General features: G+C 39.4%; 1 protein-coding gene across 2 annotated transcripts in view; it reads left to right on the top strand.

Moving 5' to 3' along the window:
- Positions 1 to 21,918, top strand: part of copb2 (COPI coat complex subunit beta 2) — a 34,745-nt gene extending 12,827 nt beyond the window's left edge. The window contains exons 9-22 of one of the 2 annotated variants that reach the window (XM_060834870.1): positions 1,331 to 1,530; positions 4,008 to 4,118; positions 4,201 to 4,289; positions 5,334 to 5,440; positions 6,666 to 6,809; positions 7,101 to 7,231; positions 8,176 to 8,383; positions 10,161 to 10,271; positions 13,487 to 13,701; positions 14,307 to 14,399; positions 14,511 to 14,694; positions 14,791 to 14,862; positions 15,503 to 15,649; positions 21,516 to 21,918. In XM_060834870.1, the coding sequence (XP_060690853.1) occupies positions 1,331 to 1,530; positions 4,008 to 4,118; positions 4,201 to 4,289; positions 5,334 to 5,440; positions 6,666 to 6,809; positions 7,101 to 7,231; positions 8,176 to 8,383; positions 10,161 to 10,271; positions 13,487 to 13,701; positions 14,307 to 14,399; positions 14,511 to 14,694; positions 14,791 to 14,862; positions 15,503 to 15,649; positions 21,516 to 21,611 (1,908 nt within the window). In that variant the 3' untranslated portion in view covers positions 21,612 to 21,918. Of the gene's footprint in view, positions 1 to 1,330; positions 1,531 to 4,007; positions 4,119 to 4,200; positions 4,290 to 5,333; positions 5,441 to 6,665; positions 6,810 to 7,100; positions 7,232 to 8,175; positions 8,384 to 10,160; positions 10,272 to 13,486; positions 13,702 to 14,306; positions 14,400 to 14,510; positions 14,695 to 14,790; positions 14,863 to 15,502; positions 15,683 to 21,515 lie in introns of both variants that reach the window. The other variant, XM_060834869.1, reaches the window with a different exon arrangement.
- Positions 21,919 to 22,191: the final 273 nt, after the last annotated feature.

The following is a 22,191-nucleotide window of genomic DNA, read 5'->3' as shown; positions in this document are numbered from 1 at the left end:
CTCTCAGACTATTAGGAGGCCTGTAGAAAACTCCTAACAGGGTGACCTCACCTTTCCTATTTCTAACCTCAGCCCAAACTATCTCAGATGGCAAGTCTTCCTCCATCGTCCTTTCCACCGCTGTAATACTATCCTTGACAAGCAATGCCACACCTCCCCCTCTTTTACCCCCACCTCTGACCCTCCTAAAACATTTAAACCCTGGAACCTGCAATAGCCATTCCTGTCCCTGTTCTACCCACATCTCTGTAATGGCCACAACATCGAAGTCCCAGGTACCAACCCACGCTGCAAGTTCACCTACCTTTTTTCTTGTACTTCTGGCATTGAAGTATACACACTTCAAGCCACCTTCCTGTTTACCGGCACCCTCCTTCGAGATTGATGCCTTGTTCCTAACCTCCCTACACTCAAGGTCCTGTACCCTAAAGCTACAGTCCAGGTTCCCATGCCCCTGCAGAGTTAGTTTAAACCCTCCCAAAGAGCACTAGCAAACCACCCCCCCCCAAGGATGCTGGTGCCCCTCAGGTTGTTATCTAAAGAATAGCAAATGTGAAGGAATATAACCTGGACTTTCACTTCTGACACGTGTAAAAGTATTCCGAGAGTGATGTATGTGCAGAATAAAAAAAATTTTTAAAAATGAACCAAGCAGTAGATCTAAATTAGTTCACACACTTGGAAAGATTAGCATTGTTGCATTACTCCGAAATTTTCTATTATCCATGGCCACTTATCCTATGCGTTGTCTGAGAAAGTTAAAAATCTCACAACACCAGGTTTATTTGGAAGTACAAGCTGTCAGAGCTCTGCTCCTTCATCAGGTAGCTAAGTCTTGACAAAAGAGCAGCGCTCCGAAAACGTGTACTTCCAAATAAACCTAATGGACTATCAACTGGTGTTGCGTGATTTTTAACATTGTCCACCCCAGTCCAACATTGGCACCTCCACTTATGTAAATGGATGCATATTCAAATGGAGCTAAGGTGAGGCTGCTTGATCAAGTAAGACCCTGGCAAATTGTAGAAGAAGAGAGAAAGCTTTCAACCAGGTGTTAATTGAAAAAGTTGCATAAAAATTGTATTGCTGCTCATTTTTCCTTTAGCCTTATCTAAGTCTTTTTGAAATATTTGCATTTCAAAATAGAGAATTTAAGAGGGTCACTGGAATCAAAACAGTAACTCTGCATTTTCTCACAGATGCCACCAGACCTGCTGTGTTTTTCTTGGAATTCCTGTTTTTGTTTTAATACATACATATAGGTCTGACTTGGTTTTCAAATGTGAGAGAATAGTCTTGTACTTGACAGATTTATACTTCATACTTTTAGCTGGGACGTGAAGAACCTGCAATGTCTATGGACGCTAGTGGTAAAATTATTTGGGCCAAGCATTCTGAAGTCCAGCAGGCTAACCTCAAAGCAATGGGAGATACTGAAATAAAAGATGGTGAAAGACTGCCACTGGCTGTGAAGGACATGGGAAGCTGTGAGATTTACCCACAGACAATTCAACATAATCCCAATGGAAGGTAAAGCTTTAACTTTTCCCAAGTTTAAAAAAGTTTTTTTTAACAATTGCACATTACAAATAGACTTAAGATTAATATTTATTTTATAACAAAGTAAAATCAAAATATGGTTACCATAACATATTTTGATTACTACAGGGTAGTTACTTGAATAACTTAATGTGAACTTTTCTGAAATATCGAAATTTACTGTTTGGAGTATTAGAAATGACAGTGTAAAGAAATTATAATGTGTCATTGTGTTTGGGAACTTTCAGTTTAGTGCAATACTTACCGAACATGTTCCCACTGTTATTTCACATTGAGACTTGTAAATTGTCATGAATCCTCAGTGAGAGTGAGTGGATTGGTGGAGAAACTTGAGAGGATGGGTTGGGAGGAGAGAAATCTGCATGAGCTAGTTGCAGACAGGCAGGTGAGGGCTGTGATCGTATCCTCTGAGTGCAAGTGCCTGTTGGATCTGTATGGCGACATGTGCTGCCTCAAAACTTGCAACCACCATATTTTAGTGCTCACGACCCTGATTGGGGTCCAGACCTCAGTTCGGGAAGTCCGGGTTTAGTATGCTTGTTTTTAGTTTGCTAATAAACTGTGTATTAAACAGTGGAGCTCAGGAGCACCACTATACATGGCAGTTTTTACTGCATTTGCTGCAGATGAGGATTGTAGCCCAAGAAGGTGCAGGATTTGCTGACCTATATTTTCTCTGGGCCTGATGCTTAGCTATAAAAAGTTCCTGTTTCTTATTGGTTCTTGCAATACCTCTTCAAACATTCAGATTCCAGAGGTTGTGGTCATTGATGACTGTCTTCCAATTGACTGTTATTGGTGTTCATCCCTGTATGTTTGCTTGCAAGTGCCATTACAGCGGACGTATGGATATCCAGCAGGTTGGAACACAATTCACATGCAAGAAATCTTTGGCTACATGTACATAACCCTTCTGAAAAATGTGGCTCAGCCATGGCAGATGTCTCAGACTCCTCCCTCCCCTTCCTAGACCTTTCCATTTCTATCTCAGGCGACCGACTCAACACAGACATCTACTATAAACCGACTGACTCCCACAGCTATCTGGACTACACCTCCTCCCACCCTGCCCCCTGTAAAAACTCCATCCCATATTCCCAATTCCTTCGTCTCCGCCGCATCTGCTCCCAGGAGGACCAGTTCCAACACCGCACAGCCCAGATGGCCTCCTTCTTCAAGGACCGCAGATTCCCCCCAAACGTGATTGACGATGCCCTCCACCGCATCTCCTCCACTTCCCGCTCCTCCGCCCTTGAGCCCCACCCCTCCAACCGCCACCAAGACAGAACCCCACTGGTTCTCACCTACCACCCCACCAATCTCCGTATACAGCGTATCATCCGCCGTCATTTCCGCCACCTCCAAATGGACCCCACCACCAGGGATATATTTCCCTCCCCTCCCCTCCCCTCCCCTCCCCTATCAGCGTTCCGCAAAGACCACTCCCTTCGTGACTCCCTCGTCAGGTCCACACCCCCCACCAACCCAACCTCCACTCCCGGCACCTTGCCCTGCAACCGCAGGAAATGTAAAACTTGCGCCCACACCTCCTCCCTCACTTCCCTCCAAGGCCCCAAGGGATCCTTCCATATCCGCCACAAGTTCACCTGTACCTCCACACACATCATCTATTGCATCCGCTGCACCCGATGTGGCCTCCTCTACATTGGGGAGACGGGCCGCTTACTTGCGGAACGCTTCAGAGAACACCTCAGGGACGCCCGGACCAACCAACCCAACCACCCCGTGGCTCAACACTTTAACTCTCCCTCCCACTCCACCGAGGACATGCAGGTCCTTGGACTCCTCCACCGGCAAAACATAACAACACGACGGTTGGAGGAAGAACGCCTCATCTTCCGCCTGGGAACCCTCCAACCACAAGGGATGAACTCGGATTTCTCCAGTTTCCTCATTTCCCCTCCCCCCACCTTGTCTCAGTCGGTTCCCTCAACTCAGCACCGCCCTCCCAACCTGCAATCTTCTTCCTAACCTCTCCGCCCCCACCCCACTCCGGCCTATCACCCTCACCTTGACCTCCTTCCACTATCACATCTCCATCGCCCCTCCCCCAAGTCCCTCCTCCCTACCTTTTATCTTAGCCTGCCTGGCACTCTCTCCTCATTCCTGATGAAGGGCTTATGCCCGAAACGTCGAATTTCCTATTCCTTGGATGCTGCCTGACCTGCTGTGCTTTAACCAGCAACACATTTTCAAACATGGCAGATGTTAGCTTAACAATAAGCATATGCTGCTCGAAATAGCACATTCAAGGCAAGCGATCTGGTGACCTTGTCCTACTCAGCAACATCGAGGATATGTCAGAGGCAGCAAGACTATACACTTTCTCCTGCTGGGAATATGTTGTCCAGATCTGACCAACATAGACGCTATTTTTGGGAATTGGAAATTTTTATTCATTTGTTCCTTTGAATTTCGAAACTTAGGTTTGTGGTAGTCTGTGGTGATGGTGAATACATTATCTACACAGCAATGGCTTTGAGAAATAAGAGCTTTGGATCTGCGCAGGAGTTTGTATGGGCACACGATTCTTCTGAGTAAGTAAAATTTCAATAATTTGATTTTGATTTATAGTCAAGAAACACTTGAACAATTAATGGATTTTCCTTTGTTTTTAAGATATGCAATCAGGGAAAGCAACAGTGTGGTGAAAATATTCAAAAACTTCAAAGAAAAGAAATCATTTAAGCCTGATTTTGGAGCAGAAGGTAAGGTGTTTCACATTAGCAACTGTATGAAAGTGAGATGATAGCCAGATTTAGCAAATATCCCTTTCCTGCAGAAGTTTGAAAATGGCCATTCTCCATCTTAGTACACCCGGTAAATTGAACTCCTCCCCCAGTATCCAGTCCCCCACTTCAAAAGAAAGTCATGTTAAGTCATTTGGAGTGGTTTTTTTGTGTGAGCCAATAGAGTGGAGAAACATGGGTTATTTCTAAGTTGCGTCAGGAAATTTTCATACGTTGGGAATAAAAATACAGGAAAAGAATTAGATTATTTCTGTCTGTTGTATTTAAAATTGGTAGGTTCAGTGGGAAATGCTTCAATGTTTGTATAGCCAATCTGTAGTTTACGTGAAATCCCAGGTAGATGCAAAGTTTAAGTCTGCTTTCTTTTAGTATTTGCATGAAGCTATCCTTTTCAATAGATGATACATTATTGATTTACAATGTAACAGCTTGGATTGCTTTTTAAATAAAAGATGTTCAAAGATTTGAGTTACACTCGAAGATGATGAGAGATACCTGTTCTATAATTCAGAACTAAAAAGACACCTGTGGCAGATACATTGTCCCTGATGATAAATTAGAAAATAGTTCTGCACTTCAAATTATATGAAAGAATAGGTTGAGTAGAGACCCTGTTGAGAGTGGGAATTCAAAATAAATGTGGGATATGATGTAATCAAAAGAAAGGAATGATAGGTTACAAATCAGGAAGGGAAAAAAAAAGATGATCAAATAGTATGTAGGTCTTTTATCTTGTTGAATTCCTTACTTTTTCATTACACTGTTTTTGGTTCATTCTTAAAGATGCAATGTGGTTAGATTACACCCTGTAATTTTCAGTCAATAGAGCACGTGCTGGATTAGATTATCGTTGAAGTCAGAAGAGTCACATCTGGAATGAAGTCATAAACATGTGTTCTTCCAAATATTTTTGCAAACAATTTATCTTCTTTGTTTTTTGCTTTTGTGTGATATTCTTGTGATGTTCTTATTTGATAACTTTAAAGCTTTTTGTGTTCATAGGCATCTATGGAGGGTTCCTCCTCGGTGTCCGCTCAATGAATGGCTTGGCATTTTATGACTGGGATACCACCGAACTCATCCGCCGAATTGAAATACAGCCCAAACATGTGAGTAATACAACCTGACCATTTGTGTTACACCAATAATGCAAATTAAGAATAAAATTTGACTTTTCAGTGCTTATCTTAATTTAAATAATTTTTTAAAGAATCTTAATATATTCCATTCTGGAACATTATACTTGTGAAATGTTCTTAAAATGTAAAAATGTGACTTCTTTGAGCTAATCATTTTTATATTGCTCTCATAATAATTGGGCAATATGTTTCCCTTGGAAATAGCACTGGTATAAGAGGATTTTTAGTGTTTATTGCTGAGATTTTTGTTCGGACCTTGTGCTGTGGCCATGTATATTTATGCATTACAATGTGCACAGTTGGAGATTTCTATATACTGCTGGGCATGTTCAAAATTAATGAACTATTATCTTGTGTACATGGTTAGAACTTGCTGTAAAGAACTAAATATATGATAGAACTTGCAAAAAATGAAGGGTTAACTTCAGAGAAGTGACTTCAATCTCCAGAAGTAAGATAAATTTTACGGAGGAATAACTTTTAAGTATCTTGGGGAAAGGAAAATAATTTAGTATGATTAATGCTCTAATGAATGTTTGCTTTATAAATTATTCCAGGTTGAATAGAAATAGAGGAAATTGGAATTGGTAGCAAGGGAGTGGAAATGAAAATGGTCTGATTTATAGTCACACAGTGTGGAATCAGACCCTTCTGGTCAACTAGACCACACCAACCATGTTCCCAAACTAAACTAATCCCATTTGTCTGCATTGGCCCATGTCCCTGCAAACCTTTCCTCTTTATGTACTTATTCAAACATCTTCTTAAATGTTGTAACTGTAATTGCATCCACCACTTCTCTGGCAGTTCATTTCCACACACACATACTCCTTTCCTGAGGACACTATATTTTAAAATGCAAATTCACATGCAACACCTTCCCTGTTCCCTTCTTCAAGTATCAATTTTCTCTTGAGACCGCATCTGAAGTGTATGTATATTACTCCTCTGTATAGGATATCATAGCCAAGCCTGTTGTATTTTCGTACAAGCTGTTTAATGTTCGGATCACTGGATCATGATTAGTTATGCAAATTTAGGCTGATATTGCTTCCCTAACCCATTGCAATGCTCAGTCCACTTGTCTAAACCTGAACTGAACTGTTCCAAATTATTTGGTACTAAATCTCTCAGTGTATTTGCTACATCAACCTTAGCTCCTGTTAGCAATGTGTTACCTTTTCTTTCTGTGCAGATATTCTGGTCAGACTCTGGTGAACTAGTGTGCATTGCTACAGAGGATTCCTTCTTTGTTTTGAAATATCTTGCTGAGAAGGTGGCTACAGCACAGGAAACACATGAAGGAGTTACAGAAGATGGCATTGAAGACGCTTTTGAGGTAAGATGCAAGTACTTAACGATTGAGACATTACTTCAAAACAGTAAAAAAAACTGAAAAGTTTAGGATATAAAAAGTTTCTTAAATAAAACCTGTCTATCATGGGCATGATGAGCTAAATTACTTGCAGTGCAGAAAATCTTATGTTTTTAATTACAGTAGGTGGCAATTAACGCTATTCCAAGCTTGACATGTTTTTGATTGTTTTGAATTTTTCTAATTGCTTGTGCTGAGAAATTACTCCACTGAGTTAAGTGGTTTGATTAATTTCTTTGGACATACATTTTTCAGGTTCTTGGTGAAATTCAAGAAATTGTTAAGACTGGTTTGTGGGTAGGAGACTGTTTTATCTACACCAGCTCTGTGAACAGGCTGAACTATTATGTTGGTGGAGAGATTGTCACGATTGCCCACCTTGACAGGTGAGTGGGAGAGCTGTGGAGGACTTCCAAATAGCGCTCAATATTAAATGGTTTGGCACAATTTGTTTTTAATTGTTCATGGTAAGGTGTCACTGCTGGCTGGTATTTTATGACCCATCCCTAAATATCCTCAAAGGGAATGGTAAGCTAACGATGATTTGTGTGTTTTCTGCATTTGTAACACAATCTATAGCTAATATTTGGCAAGAAAAAAACATTCAAGAATTTGTTACTGTCAGGTATGTTGATTTCTGGTTACTTACCAGATCAGCTGTAAGCATGAATAGTAAATGTTCAGCATTCAACAGCCTGTGAGTAAAAGTTAGCTGCATTGCCCAAAGCTTGCCGAAGGACCAGTTATAACTGTTCACAGCTGTAAACCAAGACCATAAATTTGCAGCATAAAGTAACAATGTGATAAATTGGTGTGACTGTCCACACTAAATATATCATTTGTAATTTCCCTTCCTTTTCCATTAAACCAGGGGTTTGCAGTCTGAAAACTACTTTTCTTCCGCTGATAGATATTAGAATACAGTTCCATGGACATTCATTGTGTTGCTATACTGAGCTAACCATACTTTGTGTGTGAAGCCTGGGACTGTGTGTCAATGGGCTGTTTATTAGTTGGGGTATCATAGTCAAGCTCAATGATATTTTTCATACAGCATTTACTGACACTGATGCCCTCTATAATTTTCTCATCTTTCCTTAGTGCAGGACTTAATTGGAGACTTGCCTTAAATAGGATCAGCTAACTTCGCACAGAACAAAGGTTGATCTGGACATTTTGCTCTTTATAATTTGGTCTATATTCACTCATTGGTTATAAAAGAAACTTTGAAGTCTGCTAATTCAACATGTATAGTTTGAAAATGATCTACAAAACTGCAACTTATTTTCATTAAAGTGTTGCAATTTAAGTGCCAACATTATCATTTCAGAACTATGTACCTCCTGGGTTATATCCCGAAAGATAATCGACTGTATTTGGGAGATAAAGATTTGAACATCGTCAGCTATTCTTTGCTTGTCTCTGTTCTTGAGTACCAGACCGCAGTCATGAGGAGAGACTTTTCCATGGCCGATAAGGTTCTGCCCACAATTCCAAAGGAACAGAGGACAAGAGTAGCACACTTCCTTGAGAAACAGGTTAGATGGAATATAACAACAAAAACATTGGGAGTATGTTTTGTAGATGAGTTCATTCAATAGGAACATTTCTCAACAGAAATGATTCACAGCTTCCACTTTCCACAATACTTAACTTAAAGTAAGCAAGCAGTTAAAAATAGTTCTTATTGAGAATAAAATATTCTTATTTTATAATTGCTAATTGTTTTATGTGGAATTTGTTTCCAAGCATCGAGTTTTAAATATTCTCGTTAAACACTTGTTTCTGTTTGCAACATTATTTAGCTGTTCTAAATTGTATGTCAAAGCACACCTCATGTTAAACACAGGAGGCCTGTCAGTTAAAATTGAATACAATGCTTGTTTGTATTTATTTGTTTTGTCTAAAATAGATTGAGATATGGAAAAATCTGGCTTATGGATGGGTGAAAAAAATTCCACAAGATAGGTCAACTGGAAAAGAAAAGATTAGATATTGAATAATGAGTGCACAGCTTGGCACTGGTAAGATTGTGTTGGAAGAGAAAGTACAAAGAACCTTTAGGGAAAGTTTATCCAGAAATGGAAAATAGGAAAGGAAGAAAGAAGAAAAAAACAATGTTTGTAGTACTGATAAGTACTTTTGGCTACAGTATGCTTAATGACTTTAAAATTGCAGATGATAATTTTTGCTGTATTTCCTGATATAACCTGTAGAGTTATATTTTCGGATAGAAGAATTGACAATCAAAGTTACTTAAAAACTAGCTTCAAGTTCATTTTCATGGATGCCTGCTATCTTAATTCTCATGGAACAAACTACGCCCTTGACAGTCCTTTTCCTTACGCTGATGGATTTAAAATGACATCAATAACTTATTATAAGTGGAGCAGTAGGAAAACTATAGTAGAATTCTACTTATTACATCATCTAATGAACAAAATCAGTATTTGATTCACCATTTTCCCTTTAATTAGAACCTATCCCAAAACTATATTCTCAAGTAAGAGATGATCATTAACAGCAGAAATAATTTCTCCTTTGTTTCTCTCTCAAATATTTATCCTTTATCATGTCATTTTTGTAGATATTATTTCCATAATTTTCTATATTTGAAAGCTGTTGATCTCTTAGTTTGCAGAAATCTTAAAATAATATTGTAATGTTTACTTGTAAAAATATTATTCATCATTCCTTTTTTTAAAACTGTATGAAGAAATTGAAATAAATAGTGTTCGACCCTGTGGTTGGTTAAGTTGCAGTGGTGTGACATAGAGAATGGTAATGTATTTCTAGGGAAGTGAGAGAGCAGCATATAAATTAAGATCATTTGATAAACTTTCCATTTTAAATTACAAACAAATTATAAAATTAGTTTCTTTTATGATTTGTTTGGTGAGTGAAACTGATGAGCGACGCTGCCTATATCAAATTAGTCACATTATTGTTAGTTGCCTTGCAACATTTCCCTGCTTTGAAGCTGCTAGGCAATTATAAATCATTTGGTTCAGCGGTTTGGCAATGTGATGACATTTCAGTGCAAGATAAATAAAAGTTCATTTTTTAAAAAAATTGCATGACTAATTTTGGGCCTAAAAGAAGAGACTTGTACATGAGTAGGTTGTGCGGATGGACAAATTAAATTTTCTATTTTTAATCCAAACCGAAATTTGGTGGAGAATACATAAATGGAAGTCATTTTGACAGATTCAGACAGGTAGATTTTCTCTATAGCATCTTAGTTAAGCTAGAAGTGAGAATGTTCTTTGCTTTCCAGTTAAGTGTCTTTAAGCTGTTTACTTTTTCCATTCACAGGGTTTTAAATCACAGGCTCTTGCGGTATCCACTGATCCAGAGCACCGCTTTGAGCTTGCACTGCAACTTGGAGAGCTCAAGATTGCGTATCAATTGGCTGTAGAAGCAGAGGTAACACTTATACTAATTTGTTTCTTTTATTCAGTTGTGGAAAATTGGTTTCGCTGATGTTTGTTGCCCATTCCTAATTGTTCTTAATAGAACATAGAACAATACAGCGCAGAACAGGCCCTTTGGCCCTCGATGTTGCACCGACCTGTGAACCAATCTAAACCCACTCCCCTACACTATCTCATCATCATCATCCATGTGCTTATCCAAGGATTATTTAAATCTCAATAATGTTGCTGAATTGGCAGGCAGGGCATTCCACATCCTTACCACTCTGAGTAAAGAACCTGCCTCTGACATCTTAAACCTATCACACCTCAATTTGCAGCTATGCCCCCTGGTTCAAGCTGATATCATCAACCTAGGAAAATAACTTTCATTGTCTACCCTATTTAATCCTCTGATCATCTTGTATGTCTCTGTTAAATCCCCTCTTTGCCTTCTTCTTTCCAATGAGAACAGACCAAAGTTTCTCACAAGTTGTGACTTGTTAGATTATTTCAACAGACAGTTAGGGCAACCACATTGCTGTGGGTCTGGCGTCACATGTAGGTCAGACCAGATAAGGATGGTAAATTTGCTTCCCAAAAGGACATTAGAGAACTAGATGGGTTTTCACAGCAGTTGATAGTCTCATGATCCCCATTACTGAGACTAGCTTTAAATTCCAGGTTTATTTATTGATTTGAAAATGCACCAAATTACCACTCTGTTACATCTACCCTGATTTCTTCAGTTTGAAAACTAAAAACTTTCAAATGGAGAGGTAATGTAGATTTTTAAAAAAATATTCTTGTGTTTAATTGAAATTTTCCAAGGTAATTTCTTAGTCATAAACTTCTATCATGTTTGATCCTTCTCGTTTTCCAAATACTAGAAATTGAAGCAAATATAAATACTCTAGAGCATTTTTTGTCATTTGTATAATTTCAAAATTAACTCTTTCTAGTTTTGTAACTATTTCATTTAAAGTCATAGTTCTACAAATTACATAGAAGCAAGAGTAGGCCATTTGGTCATTCAGCCTGCTTTGACATTCATTATGAACATTGCTGAGCCTTTACCTCAGTGTTATCTCACCCAAAGCCCTGGACATATTTTGCTGACTAGAAATCTTTTTAAGATATATTCAGTGATTTAGCCTCACTGCCTTATCTGGTGGGGAATTTTCACAGATTCATCACGCCCTGTAATTTTTCCTCATCTTAGTTCTGTACGGTTTAATCTATATCATGAGAGCATGACCCCCTTGTTCTCGATTCCTTCCCTGCCTCCGGCCAATGGATACATTATCCCTCTATCTGGTCTGTTTAGCCCTGTCAGAAATGTCTACGTTTCGATGAGATTTCCCTCTCATTTTTCTAAATTAGTGAGTACAGCTCTAATCTCTCTCTAGGTGAAAGGCCTGCCTCCCCAAGTTATCAATCTGGTGAACCATTGCTGCACTCCTTTTATGGAAAATACATCTTTTCATATGCAAGGAGACCAAAACTGCTCATAATATAACAGGTTTGGACTCACCAAGACCCAGAACAACTACAGCAAGGCATCTTTGCTATTATATTCCAATCCTCTTGCACTGAAGGCCAACATACCGTTTGCCATCCTAACTGCTTGGCATAAAAGGACCAACAATTTCCAATCTCTCACCATATAAATAGTTTCTCTGACATTCTGTTTTTCCTGCTGAAGTGGATAACTTCATACTATCCACGTTATACCGCCGTTTATTTGCCGACACTCAATTTATCTCTTTTTCCCTTAAAACCGTTTTACTTCCCCTTGTTACATACGATTTCTCTGAGCTTTCTGTCATCAAAAAAGTTTGAAATATTCCATTTGATTTCCTCCTGAAAATCATTGAGATAGCTCTATACACATAGTGAATTGTGGGGCCCAAGCGTTGAACCCTGTAGGATCCCACTTGTTGTTACCTTGCTCTTCGAGAAAGACCCATTCTTCATGAAGGGCTTTGCCCGAAACCACAATTTTTCTGCTCCTCGGAAGCTGCCCGACCTGCTGTGCTTTTCCAGCACCATACTCTCGACAAAGACCCAGTTTAGTCCACTCTCTATTTCCTATCTTTCAATTAATTCTCAATTTTTAAAAAAATCTCAATCTTCATTAGTCTAAGATTATTTGTTACAAATATCCCAGCTTTGGCTGGGACAAAGGATTAAGAATCTTGAACCAAGGCAACATCCTACTGTTCATGCCTTCCTAGTTTTGGAGTGTGGTGACTGTATGCAGTGCCATGTATATTTACGTACAAAACCAGAAATCATGGAACCACTTGGCAGGTTAAGCACCATTTCGAGTGGACTAATAATATTTCAGATATAGATCTCTGAATTAGAGCAGAAAGGTATACAGATGAACAGAATTTATATTTCAAAAAAAAGAGACAGGGCACAAATATATGCTGACAGAGGAAGGAGGGTTCTTAAGAGGCTGGGGATGTTTTCCCTGGAGCATAGGAAGCTGAGAGGTGATCTTATAGACGTTTATAAAACCATGGATAGGGTAAATAGACAAGCTGTTTCCCCTGAATCCAGAACTAGAGGGCATAGGTTTAGGGTGAGAGAGGAAAGATTTAAAAGGGGCAACTTTTTCACGCAGAGAGTGGTGTGTGTATGGAATGAGCTGCCAGAGGAAGTGGTGGAGGCTGATACAATTACAATTTTTAAAATGCATCTGGATGGGTATATGAATAGGAAGTGTTCAGAGGGATGTGGGCCAAATGCTTACAAATTGGACAAGATTAATTTAGGATATCTGGTCGGCACGGACAAGTTGGACCAAAAGGTCTGTTTCCGTGCTGTACATCTCTATGACTCTTAAATATAGAATTTAAAGTTATACTTTTAGGCATAACTAAAAGTAATTACAAGGCTTAATAATGGATGGTGGTATGGTGCAACTAAAACTACTGAATGTGAAAGCACAGGAAAATGAGCAAATTCAGGAGCTTGGAACAGAAAAAAATGCCAGTATTAAGAATGAGACTGTCCTGTGAGAGGTATTTTCTGATTTGGCTTTGACATCCCAACCAGGTTTCAAATATGGAGCTTGTTTCATTTAATCCTGCTGTTGATTTTAAGTCTGTGATCCCCTACTCATTTTCGAAAATTATGTATAAAATTGTATTTTGATTCAATTTTTAAAAAACTGGTCTGTTTTCTTGGGGAAAAAAAAATTCCTTCTTGTCCCCACAGTCAGAGCAGAAATGGAAGCAGTTGGCAGAGCTTGCGATCAGTAAGTGCCAGTTTACCCTTGCTCAGGAGTGTTTACACCATGCACAAGATTATGGTGGACTATTGCTGCTGGCTACTGCCTCTGGCAATGCTCCAATGGTTAACAAGTTAGCAGAAGTTGTCGAAAAAGATGGCAAGAACAATGTTGCATTTGTGACTTACTTCATGCAAGGAAAGTAAGTACTACATCTTTAAACTTTACTTTTAACTTCTTTGAACAGACATCCTAAATTTCAATCACTTGGTGTTGATTGCTGAATATAATTCCCTTTTATAACAACTAATGCATTGTATATTTTAGAATGTTATTTTCAGATTATGATAGTGATTTCAATATAGTTTGGAGAGCCTGGGTACACTCATTTATGGAAATTGTCTCTTTGAATACACCCTGTGGAAGATTTTAAAATATCGCAATTACATTATCCCAAACTTTTTATAGCCAAGGAAAATAAACCAGGTTTATCTAACCTGTCTCCTCAGTTTTACCTTTTAAGCTCTTGTTGAATGAATCACCATTTCCGTCCAGATTTGGTATATTGTTCCTATATTTTTTTTCCTGCTATTTGGTAACTAAATTGAATTGTTATGTAGAATATACAACATAGAAAGAGACCATTTTCCCTGATATTTAAACACTGAGGTACACAACCAAACCATCCCCTAAACAAAATCCACCCACTAATAATATAATATTGACCAGAGTTGTGAATTCAAAAAGCAGTTTTGGCTATTCTATTAAACTTGCAATTATTTTATTTTTGAAAATGATTTCATGCAGGCTTGACAATTGTTTGGAATTGCTGATAAAAACAGGACGTCTTCCAGAAGCTGCCTTTTTTTCCAGAACCTACTTGCCAAGTCAGGTCTCTAGGTATGAGCCTGCAGTTTCAATTTCATCATAGCACAGTGCAATCCTGCATGTTTACATACACAAATACATGACCATAGTAATTTGCAATCTCATGCTAACTTTTCCTTCTAGGGTTGTGAAACTCTGGAGAGAGAATCTTGCCAAAATAAACCAAAAAGCTGCAGAATCTCTTGCTGACCCCACAGAGTATGAAAACCTATTCCCAGGCCTAAAAGAAGCTTTTGTAGCTGAGCAGTATCTGAAAGAAACCACCAAAACTGAAGAGAGGCCCGCCAGGGAGTACCCTCTTGTCACTGTAAGTCATAGCATCCTTCTTATATAAATGCTGAGAATTTGGATAAAAAAGGAATTTGCCAGTGCTAATCTTGTTCCTGCTCCTCTTGCTCACTAGCCAAATGAAGAAAGGAATGTTATTGAAGAATCAAAAGACTTTACACCATCTCATCATGGACCATCAGTTAAGGTAGCTGGTAATTACAAAATACATACTTACTTTCAGAAATGTTTTTAAAAAGTGTTGGAAAAATTCAGATCTGGCAGTGTCAAAGTTAACTGAATTGAGTCCAATTTATTCAGTGCTAGAGAGTTGTATGGAATTCAACTGTCTGCAGATATCTGCCAGACCTGCTGGGTTTTCCCAACACTTCCTATTTTTATTTCAGATCTCCAGCATCCTTGATAAATTGCTTTTATTCCTTAATTTTTGAACTGGAAAGTTAATGTTGAAATCAAAATCTCCACCACCATTGGACACTAATTGTAAAGATGGTGCATCATTTATCTAATGAAAATATTTCAAACTGAAGTTGGATACAGTTCATAAATCAAGAACTTGCAGGTCTCTGTTGAGCTGCTTGATCTTGTAGCCTACCACTAGAGGACTTGAGGAATTGACAATCCACGAAAGGGCTCTGCTGGCAGCATCTTAGCCCTGCAGTATTATAAATACAAACAAAGATTTTTTTGAAAGTGACTGATCCCCAGACCAGCATAATACAAGAAACCTCTTTTGTTTTTTTCTGGATACGTAAAGAAAAACCTGTTGACTATATAATTAGAAGATTTCAATATTTCTAAATTAATTCAATGTTTTGTCATTATAGACTTCTGAAGATGAGCAGGAAGCAGTGGCAAATGTGTCTACACCAGTTGCGTCAGTGATAGCAGATGCAAAAGCAATATTAGAATCAGACCCTGCTTATGTGGCGACTAAAGCTGGCTCAGGAGGAATAGACATTGAAACTAAAAAGGTATTCCAACTTGGGCAAGATACGAAAACTGATGTAAGCAAATCTGTGTATGTAAAGATCAATGTAGACTAACGTTGTAAAGACAAACTCCAATGATTGGGCAGTCCTTACTGAGCTAGGACCATTGGTTAGATGAAAATGGAGTATCTGCCAAATCAATGTTATTGAAAAAGGAAACAATCTATATTCCTGAGATAAAATGAAAGAATATTATAAAGCAAAGCCAAATTGTTGATTGATTAGGTAGCTTGGGCTGATTATGCACCTTAAATTTTTCAGAAAAACAGTTAAACAGAATGTTGCACTATAACTACTAAACAATTTGGTCCCCTAATGGATGAGGAGGCATGTTTTTGGTTGGATAAATAATTGATGGCATTCTTGTAGATGCAAATTAGATATTAAAAGTAATGGAAAATATTTATTCACGGAGCCCCAAAAATTAACGTTCTTCACCATACGTAAGAGTGGTGGATATAGACTATCTGGTCTGTTCTTATAAGATTTTTGTCAGTGTGCAGAATTTGATGAAATGAGATGAAAATTTCATTGTAGTAGGTCTAACTTCAATGAGAAATTGACTTATATCAGGCAGATATCATTTATTACACATAAATGTAACATTACGTAGATGGATAGACAAGTTCAATTTTGTCATAGCATTGCACAGATATGAAGGTCTGTATCCAATACCATGAGATTGCTGCCAGGATGATTAAATATATAGCATGAACTATCATATTGTCTTTGTACAAGGCCTTGGTTAGGCTTTATTGATGAATGTTGTGTCAGCTTTTGGTATCTCCACATGCTGGGTGAAGTAGCAAGCCTGAAGAAGTTTCAGAAGTAGACCGCAAGATTGAGATCTATTTTTGAAGGCCTTTAGAAACCACAAATGGCTTAAGAGAGTTGGGTTTTGTTTTACTTTGGAATAGTGTAACCTTTCAGGATGTTTATATGAAATGTTGAAACAATGAAAGCATTATGTGGTGTGGTTAGGCCAAATTTAGTCGGGCAGGTAAGGATCAGGTGACCACGAATACAGGTTTCAGGGGCATAGAATTACATTAGATTTCAGGAGACATTGAATCTATTTAACGAATGAAACACTCCACACAGCAGGATAAATGCCTGAATGTACCTTCCAAACTTAGGATTCTTGGAACCTGATTTTCGTTGGGATAAAAAGAGCAATTTGAATTAAACTGGCCTGTTCTTGCTTCCAGAAGACTCAGTGGATGCTTTTATTACCTCCAGCACTGACCCTTGCTTCACCCTGCCACATTTTATCCTCCATATACTTGAAGTTATCCTGTTTTAATTAGTACCAAGTTCTGTCTTCTATCACCCGTACTTTTGTTGACATACATAATCTCCAGTTTAAGCAAGATCTTTACTATAAGTCTCATCCTTGTTTTCAAATCCTCCATGGCCTTACCTCTCTCCATCTCTAAAAGTTTCAATCTAATTATGACACCCTATGCCACTGAAGAATGGACTTAGGAGAGCTAGAAGGGGGCATGAAAAAGCTTTAGCGGGTAGGATTAAACCCTAAGGCATTCTACACTTCCGAAAGGAACAAGAGAATGGCCGGAGTGAGGGTAGGGCCGATCAGAGATAGTGGAAGGAACTTGTGCCTGGAGTGGGAGGAGGTAGGGGAGGCTCTTAATGAATACTTTGCTTCAGTATTCACGACTGAGAGGGACCGTGATGTTTGTGAGGACAGCGTGAAGCAGGCTGATATGCTCGAACAGGTTGATTGTTAAGGTAGAGGATGTGCTGAAAATTCTGAAAAGCATTAAGATTGGTAAGTCGTCTGGGCCAGATGGGATACCCAAGGTTACTACAGGAAGTGAGGGAAAAGATTGCAGTTCTTTTGGCGATGGTCTTTGCGTCCTTACTGTCCACTGGAATAGTGCCAGATGATTGGAGTGAGGAAAATATTATTCACTTATTCAAGAAAGCAATAAGAATAATCCTGGGAATTACAGACCAATTAGTCTTACATCTGTATGGCAAATTATTGGAGGGGATTCTGAGAGACCAGATTTATGATTACTTGGAAAACCATAGTTTGATTAGAGATAATCCGCATGACTTTGAAAGGGGCAGGTGGGTGCTGCATTTTGGGAAAGCAAATCTCAGCAGGACTTATACACTTAATGGTAAGGTCTGAGGGAGTGTTGCTGAACAAAGAGACCTTGGAGTGCAGGTTCATAGCTCCTTGAAAGTGGAATCGCAGGTAGATAGGATAGTGAGGAAGGTGTTTGGTATGCTTTCCTTTATTGGTCAGAGTATTGAGTACAGGAGTTGAGAGGCCATGTTGCGGCTGTACAGGACATTGGTTAGGCCGCTGTTGGAATATTGCATGTATTTCTGGTCTCCTTCCTATCGGAAAGATGTTGTGAAACTTGAAAGGGTTCAGAAAAGATTTACAAGGATGTTGCCAGGATTAGAGGATTTGAGCTATAGGGAGAGGCTTAACAGGCTGGGGCTATTTTTCCCTGGAGCATTGGAGGCTGAGGGGTGACCTTATAGAGGTTTACAAAATTGAGGGGCATGGATTGGGTAAATAGGCAAAATCTTTTCCCTGGGGTCGGGGAGTCCAGAACTAGAGGGCATAGGTTTATGGTGAGAGGGGAAAGATATAAAAGAGACCTAAGGGGCAACTATTTCACGCAGAGGGTGGTACGTGTATGGAATGAGCTGCCAGAGGAAGTGGTGGAGGCTGGTACAATTGCAACTTTTAAGAGGTGTTTGGATGGGTATATGAACAGGAAGGGTTTGGAGGAATATGGGCCGGGAGCTGGCAGGTGGGACTAGATTGGGTTGGGATATCTGGTCAGCATGGACGGGTTGGACAGAGGGGTCTGTTTCCATGCTGTTCATCCCTATGACTCTATGTCTCACAAGCCTTATTGAATTCTTTGATTTGGAGATGCCGGTGTTGGACTGGGGTGTACAGAGTTAAAAATCACACAACACCAGGTTATGGTCCAAAAAGTTTAGTTGGAAGCACACTAGCTTTCAGAGCGCTGCTCCTCCTTCAGATGATTGTCAATCACCTGATGAAGGAGCGGCGCTCCGAAAGCTAGTGTGCTTCCAATTAAACCTGTTGGACTACAACCAGGTGTTGTGTGATTTTTAACTGAATTCTTTGAGGATGTGACAAAAGAGTTGATGAAGATAGAACAGTGGATATGGTATACACGGTATTTAGTAAGGCATTTGATAAGGTTCCCCATGGTAAGCCCATTCAGAAATTAAGGACACATGGGATTCTGGGCAGTTTCGCTGTTTGGATACAGAATTGGCTGGCCCGTAGAAGACAGAGGGTGGTAATTAATGGAAAATATTCAGCCTGGAGCTCGATGACCAGTCGTGTTCCACAGGGATCTGTTCTAGGACCTCTGCTCTTTTTGTAATTTCTAGAAATGACTTGGATGAGGAAGTGAAAGGGTGGGTTAGTAAGTTAGTCATGACACGAAGGTTTGTGGAGTGGTGGATAGTGTGGACGGCTGTTGTAGGTTGCAATGAGACATTGACAGGATGTAGAGCTGGGCTGATAAGTGGCAGATGGGGTTCAACCTGACAAAGTGTGAAGTGTGAATCATTTTGAAAGGATGAATTTGAATGCAGAATACAGAGTTCAAGGTAGGATTCTTGAGTGGAGGAAAAGAAGGATCTTAGGGTCCATATCGATAGACCCCTCAAAGTTGCCACCCAATTTAATAGGGTTGTTAAGGTGGCACATGGTGTGTTGGCTTTCATTAGCAAGGGTTTGAGATTAAGAGCAAGATGGTTATGCTCCAGCTCTGTGGAGCCCTGATTAGACCATACTTAAAATATTGTGGTCAGTTCTGATAAGGTTCCCCACGGTAGGCTCATTCAGCAAGCAAAAAAGTGTGGGATACAGGGAAATTTGGCTGTCTGGATTCAGAATTGGCTGGTCCATTGAAGACAGAGGGTGAAATTAGATGAAAAATATTCAGCCTGGAGCTTGGTGACCAGTGTTGTTCCACAGGGATCTGTTCTGAAACCTCTGCTCTTTGTAATTTTTATAAATGACCTGGATGAGGAAGTGGAAGGGTGGGTTTGTCAGTTTGCCAATGATACGAAAGTTGGTGGAGTTGTGGATAGCCTCATTGTTGGAAGGATGTGGAAGCTTTGGAGAGGAGGTTTACCTGGACACTACCTGGACTGGAGCGCGTGTCTTAGGAAGAAAGGTTGATGGAGCTCAGGTTTTTTTCATTGGAGCAAAGAAGGATGAGAGGTGTAAAAGATGATCAGAGGCAGAGCTAGAGTGAATGTTGGGGTCGAGAATGTGGTGCTGGAAAAGCACAGCAGGTCAGCCAACATCCAAGGAGCGGGAGAATCAAGCTGATTCCTGATGAAGGGCTTATGCCTGAAATGTTGATTTCCCAGCTCCTCGGATGCTGCCTGACCTGCTGTGCTTTTCCAGCACCACACTCTCTCTACTCTGATCTCCAGCATCTGCAATCCTCACTTTAGGGGAGATGTCAGAGGTAGGTTCTTTACATAGTGTGTGGTGGGTGTGTGGAATGCACTGCCAGTGGTGGTGGTAGAACCAGAGACATTAAGGACATTACAGCGATTCATTTAAGCGACAAACACATGGATGACAGTAAAATGAAGGGTATGTTGGTTAGTTTGATCTTAAGAGTAGGATAAAAGGTCGGCACATCAAGGGTCAAACCTGATTGAAATGCTCCACCGTTGGTGATCACACTATCTTGGAGCTAAGTTCTGGTATTGCCTCTCTGCATGGTCTGTTTCACCTCTCTCCTTTAAGACACGCTTGAAACACTGATGTAAAGTGACTAGGTAACATTTTGTTTTATAATGCTCCTAATGATATTTTATTACATTAAAGCTGATAAACTATAATTGTCTCGTGTGCAGGAGCTATATTATGATAACAACAGGTGTACTTTACTTTTATACATTTGTAAAACATAATGCAGTAAAATATTTTGGGAAAACAAAATGTAAGGTACAATTTAGTAATGGCCCTGCTGGCAGTTGTCTGCAAAAGGGAAGTTTAAGAGCAAAGAATTATGGAAGAAATGTATTAGATACTAGAGAGCTGATCAGATCGGTGTCTCAAGTCTTGCCCCATTCACTTTTGAAATGCAGTTAATAGTATAGTGAAGAAGGCATTTGGTATGCTTTCCTTCATTGGTCAGAGTGTTGAGTACAGGAGTTGGGAGGTCATGTTGCGGCTATACAGGACATTGGTTAGGCCACTTTGGAATATTAAGTGCAGTTCTCGCCTCCTTCCTGTCGGAAAGATGTTGTGAAACTTGAAAGGGTTCAGAAAAGATTTACAAGGATGTTACCAGGGTTGGAGGATTTGAGCTATAGGGAAGAGGTTGAATAGGCTGGGGCTGTTTTCCTGGAGTGTTGGAGGCTGAGGGGTGGCCTTATAGAGGTTTATAAAATCATGAGGGGCATGGATAGGATAAATAAAGTCTTCTTCCTGGGGTGGGGGAGCCCAGAACTAGAGGACATAGATTTAGGGTGACAGGGGAAAGAAAAGAAAGAGACCTAAGGGGCAACTTTTTCAAGCAGAGGGTGGTACATGTATAGAATGAGCTGCCAGAGGAAGTGGTGGAGGCTGGTACAATTGCAACATTTAAAAGACATCTGGTTGGATATATGAATAGGAAGGGTTTCGAGGGAGATGGGGCGGGTGCTGGCATGTGGAACTGGATTGGGTTGGGATATCTGGTCAGCGTGGATGAGTTTGACCGAAAGGTCTGTTTTCATGCCGCATATCTTTGACTTGCTATGCATTGCTGGAAGTGGAAAATATTTGTCTTTTTTTTTCCCCCCTTGTTTCTAGTCTCTGACTGATCTTGATGATGATTTGGATAACTTGGAGTTGGAAGACATAGACACTTCAGACGTTAACTTGGATGAAGAATTCCTGGATGATTAAATTGAAAACCAAGTATATTTAAACGTGACCAAATTTCTATTAAATGAATATTCAACACTTGCTTTTAGAAAGATGTTGCAATTTATTATAAGTTTGGACAGAGCTGATTGCCACTGTCTTGCTGCCCATTCTGAAATGCATTTTGCACCACCCTACAAAAGGTGGCGCTGTTATCACGCCAGTGTCTCAGTGCATGGCTGCCATTGAGACACCTGTAAAGTACGTCATGGAGTTAGTGCTTCATAACTGCAGAGATGTTTGTGTTGTTGTGTTGTATTAACTCTAAATAAAACTGATTTACATTTTTCATGGGACTCTGGTACATGTGGCTCACCCACTTTAATGGAACACTAATCCCAAAAGTTGATTGTAGATATAGAATTAATTGAAATTCCCTGATTTTTCATGCACACGATGGATATTGCATTTGAACTTGGAATGCAAGTTGACTATGTTAATTTTAGCATTAAAACCAAATTGCACCTCTATGTGAAGATTAATTTTATATTGAGAATACCTTCAAAGTAGTGACATGTAAAACATTTAATATTTTATTACAAATGTAGTGAAAAATAAAATT

Source organism: Hemiscyllium ocellatum, chromosome 13, assembly GCF_020745735.1.
Source record: "Hemiscyllium ocellatum isolate sHemOce1 chromosome 13, sHemOce1.pat.X.cur, whole genome shotgun sequence".
Taxonomy (NCBI): domain Eukaryota; kingdom Metazoa; phylum Chordata; class Chondrichthyes; order Orectolobiformes; family Hemiscylliidae; genus Hemiscyllium; species Hemiscyllium ocellatum.
The sequence above is the reverse complement of the archived record's forward strand: the minus strand, read 5'-3'. Positions and strand labels throughout refer to the sequence as shown.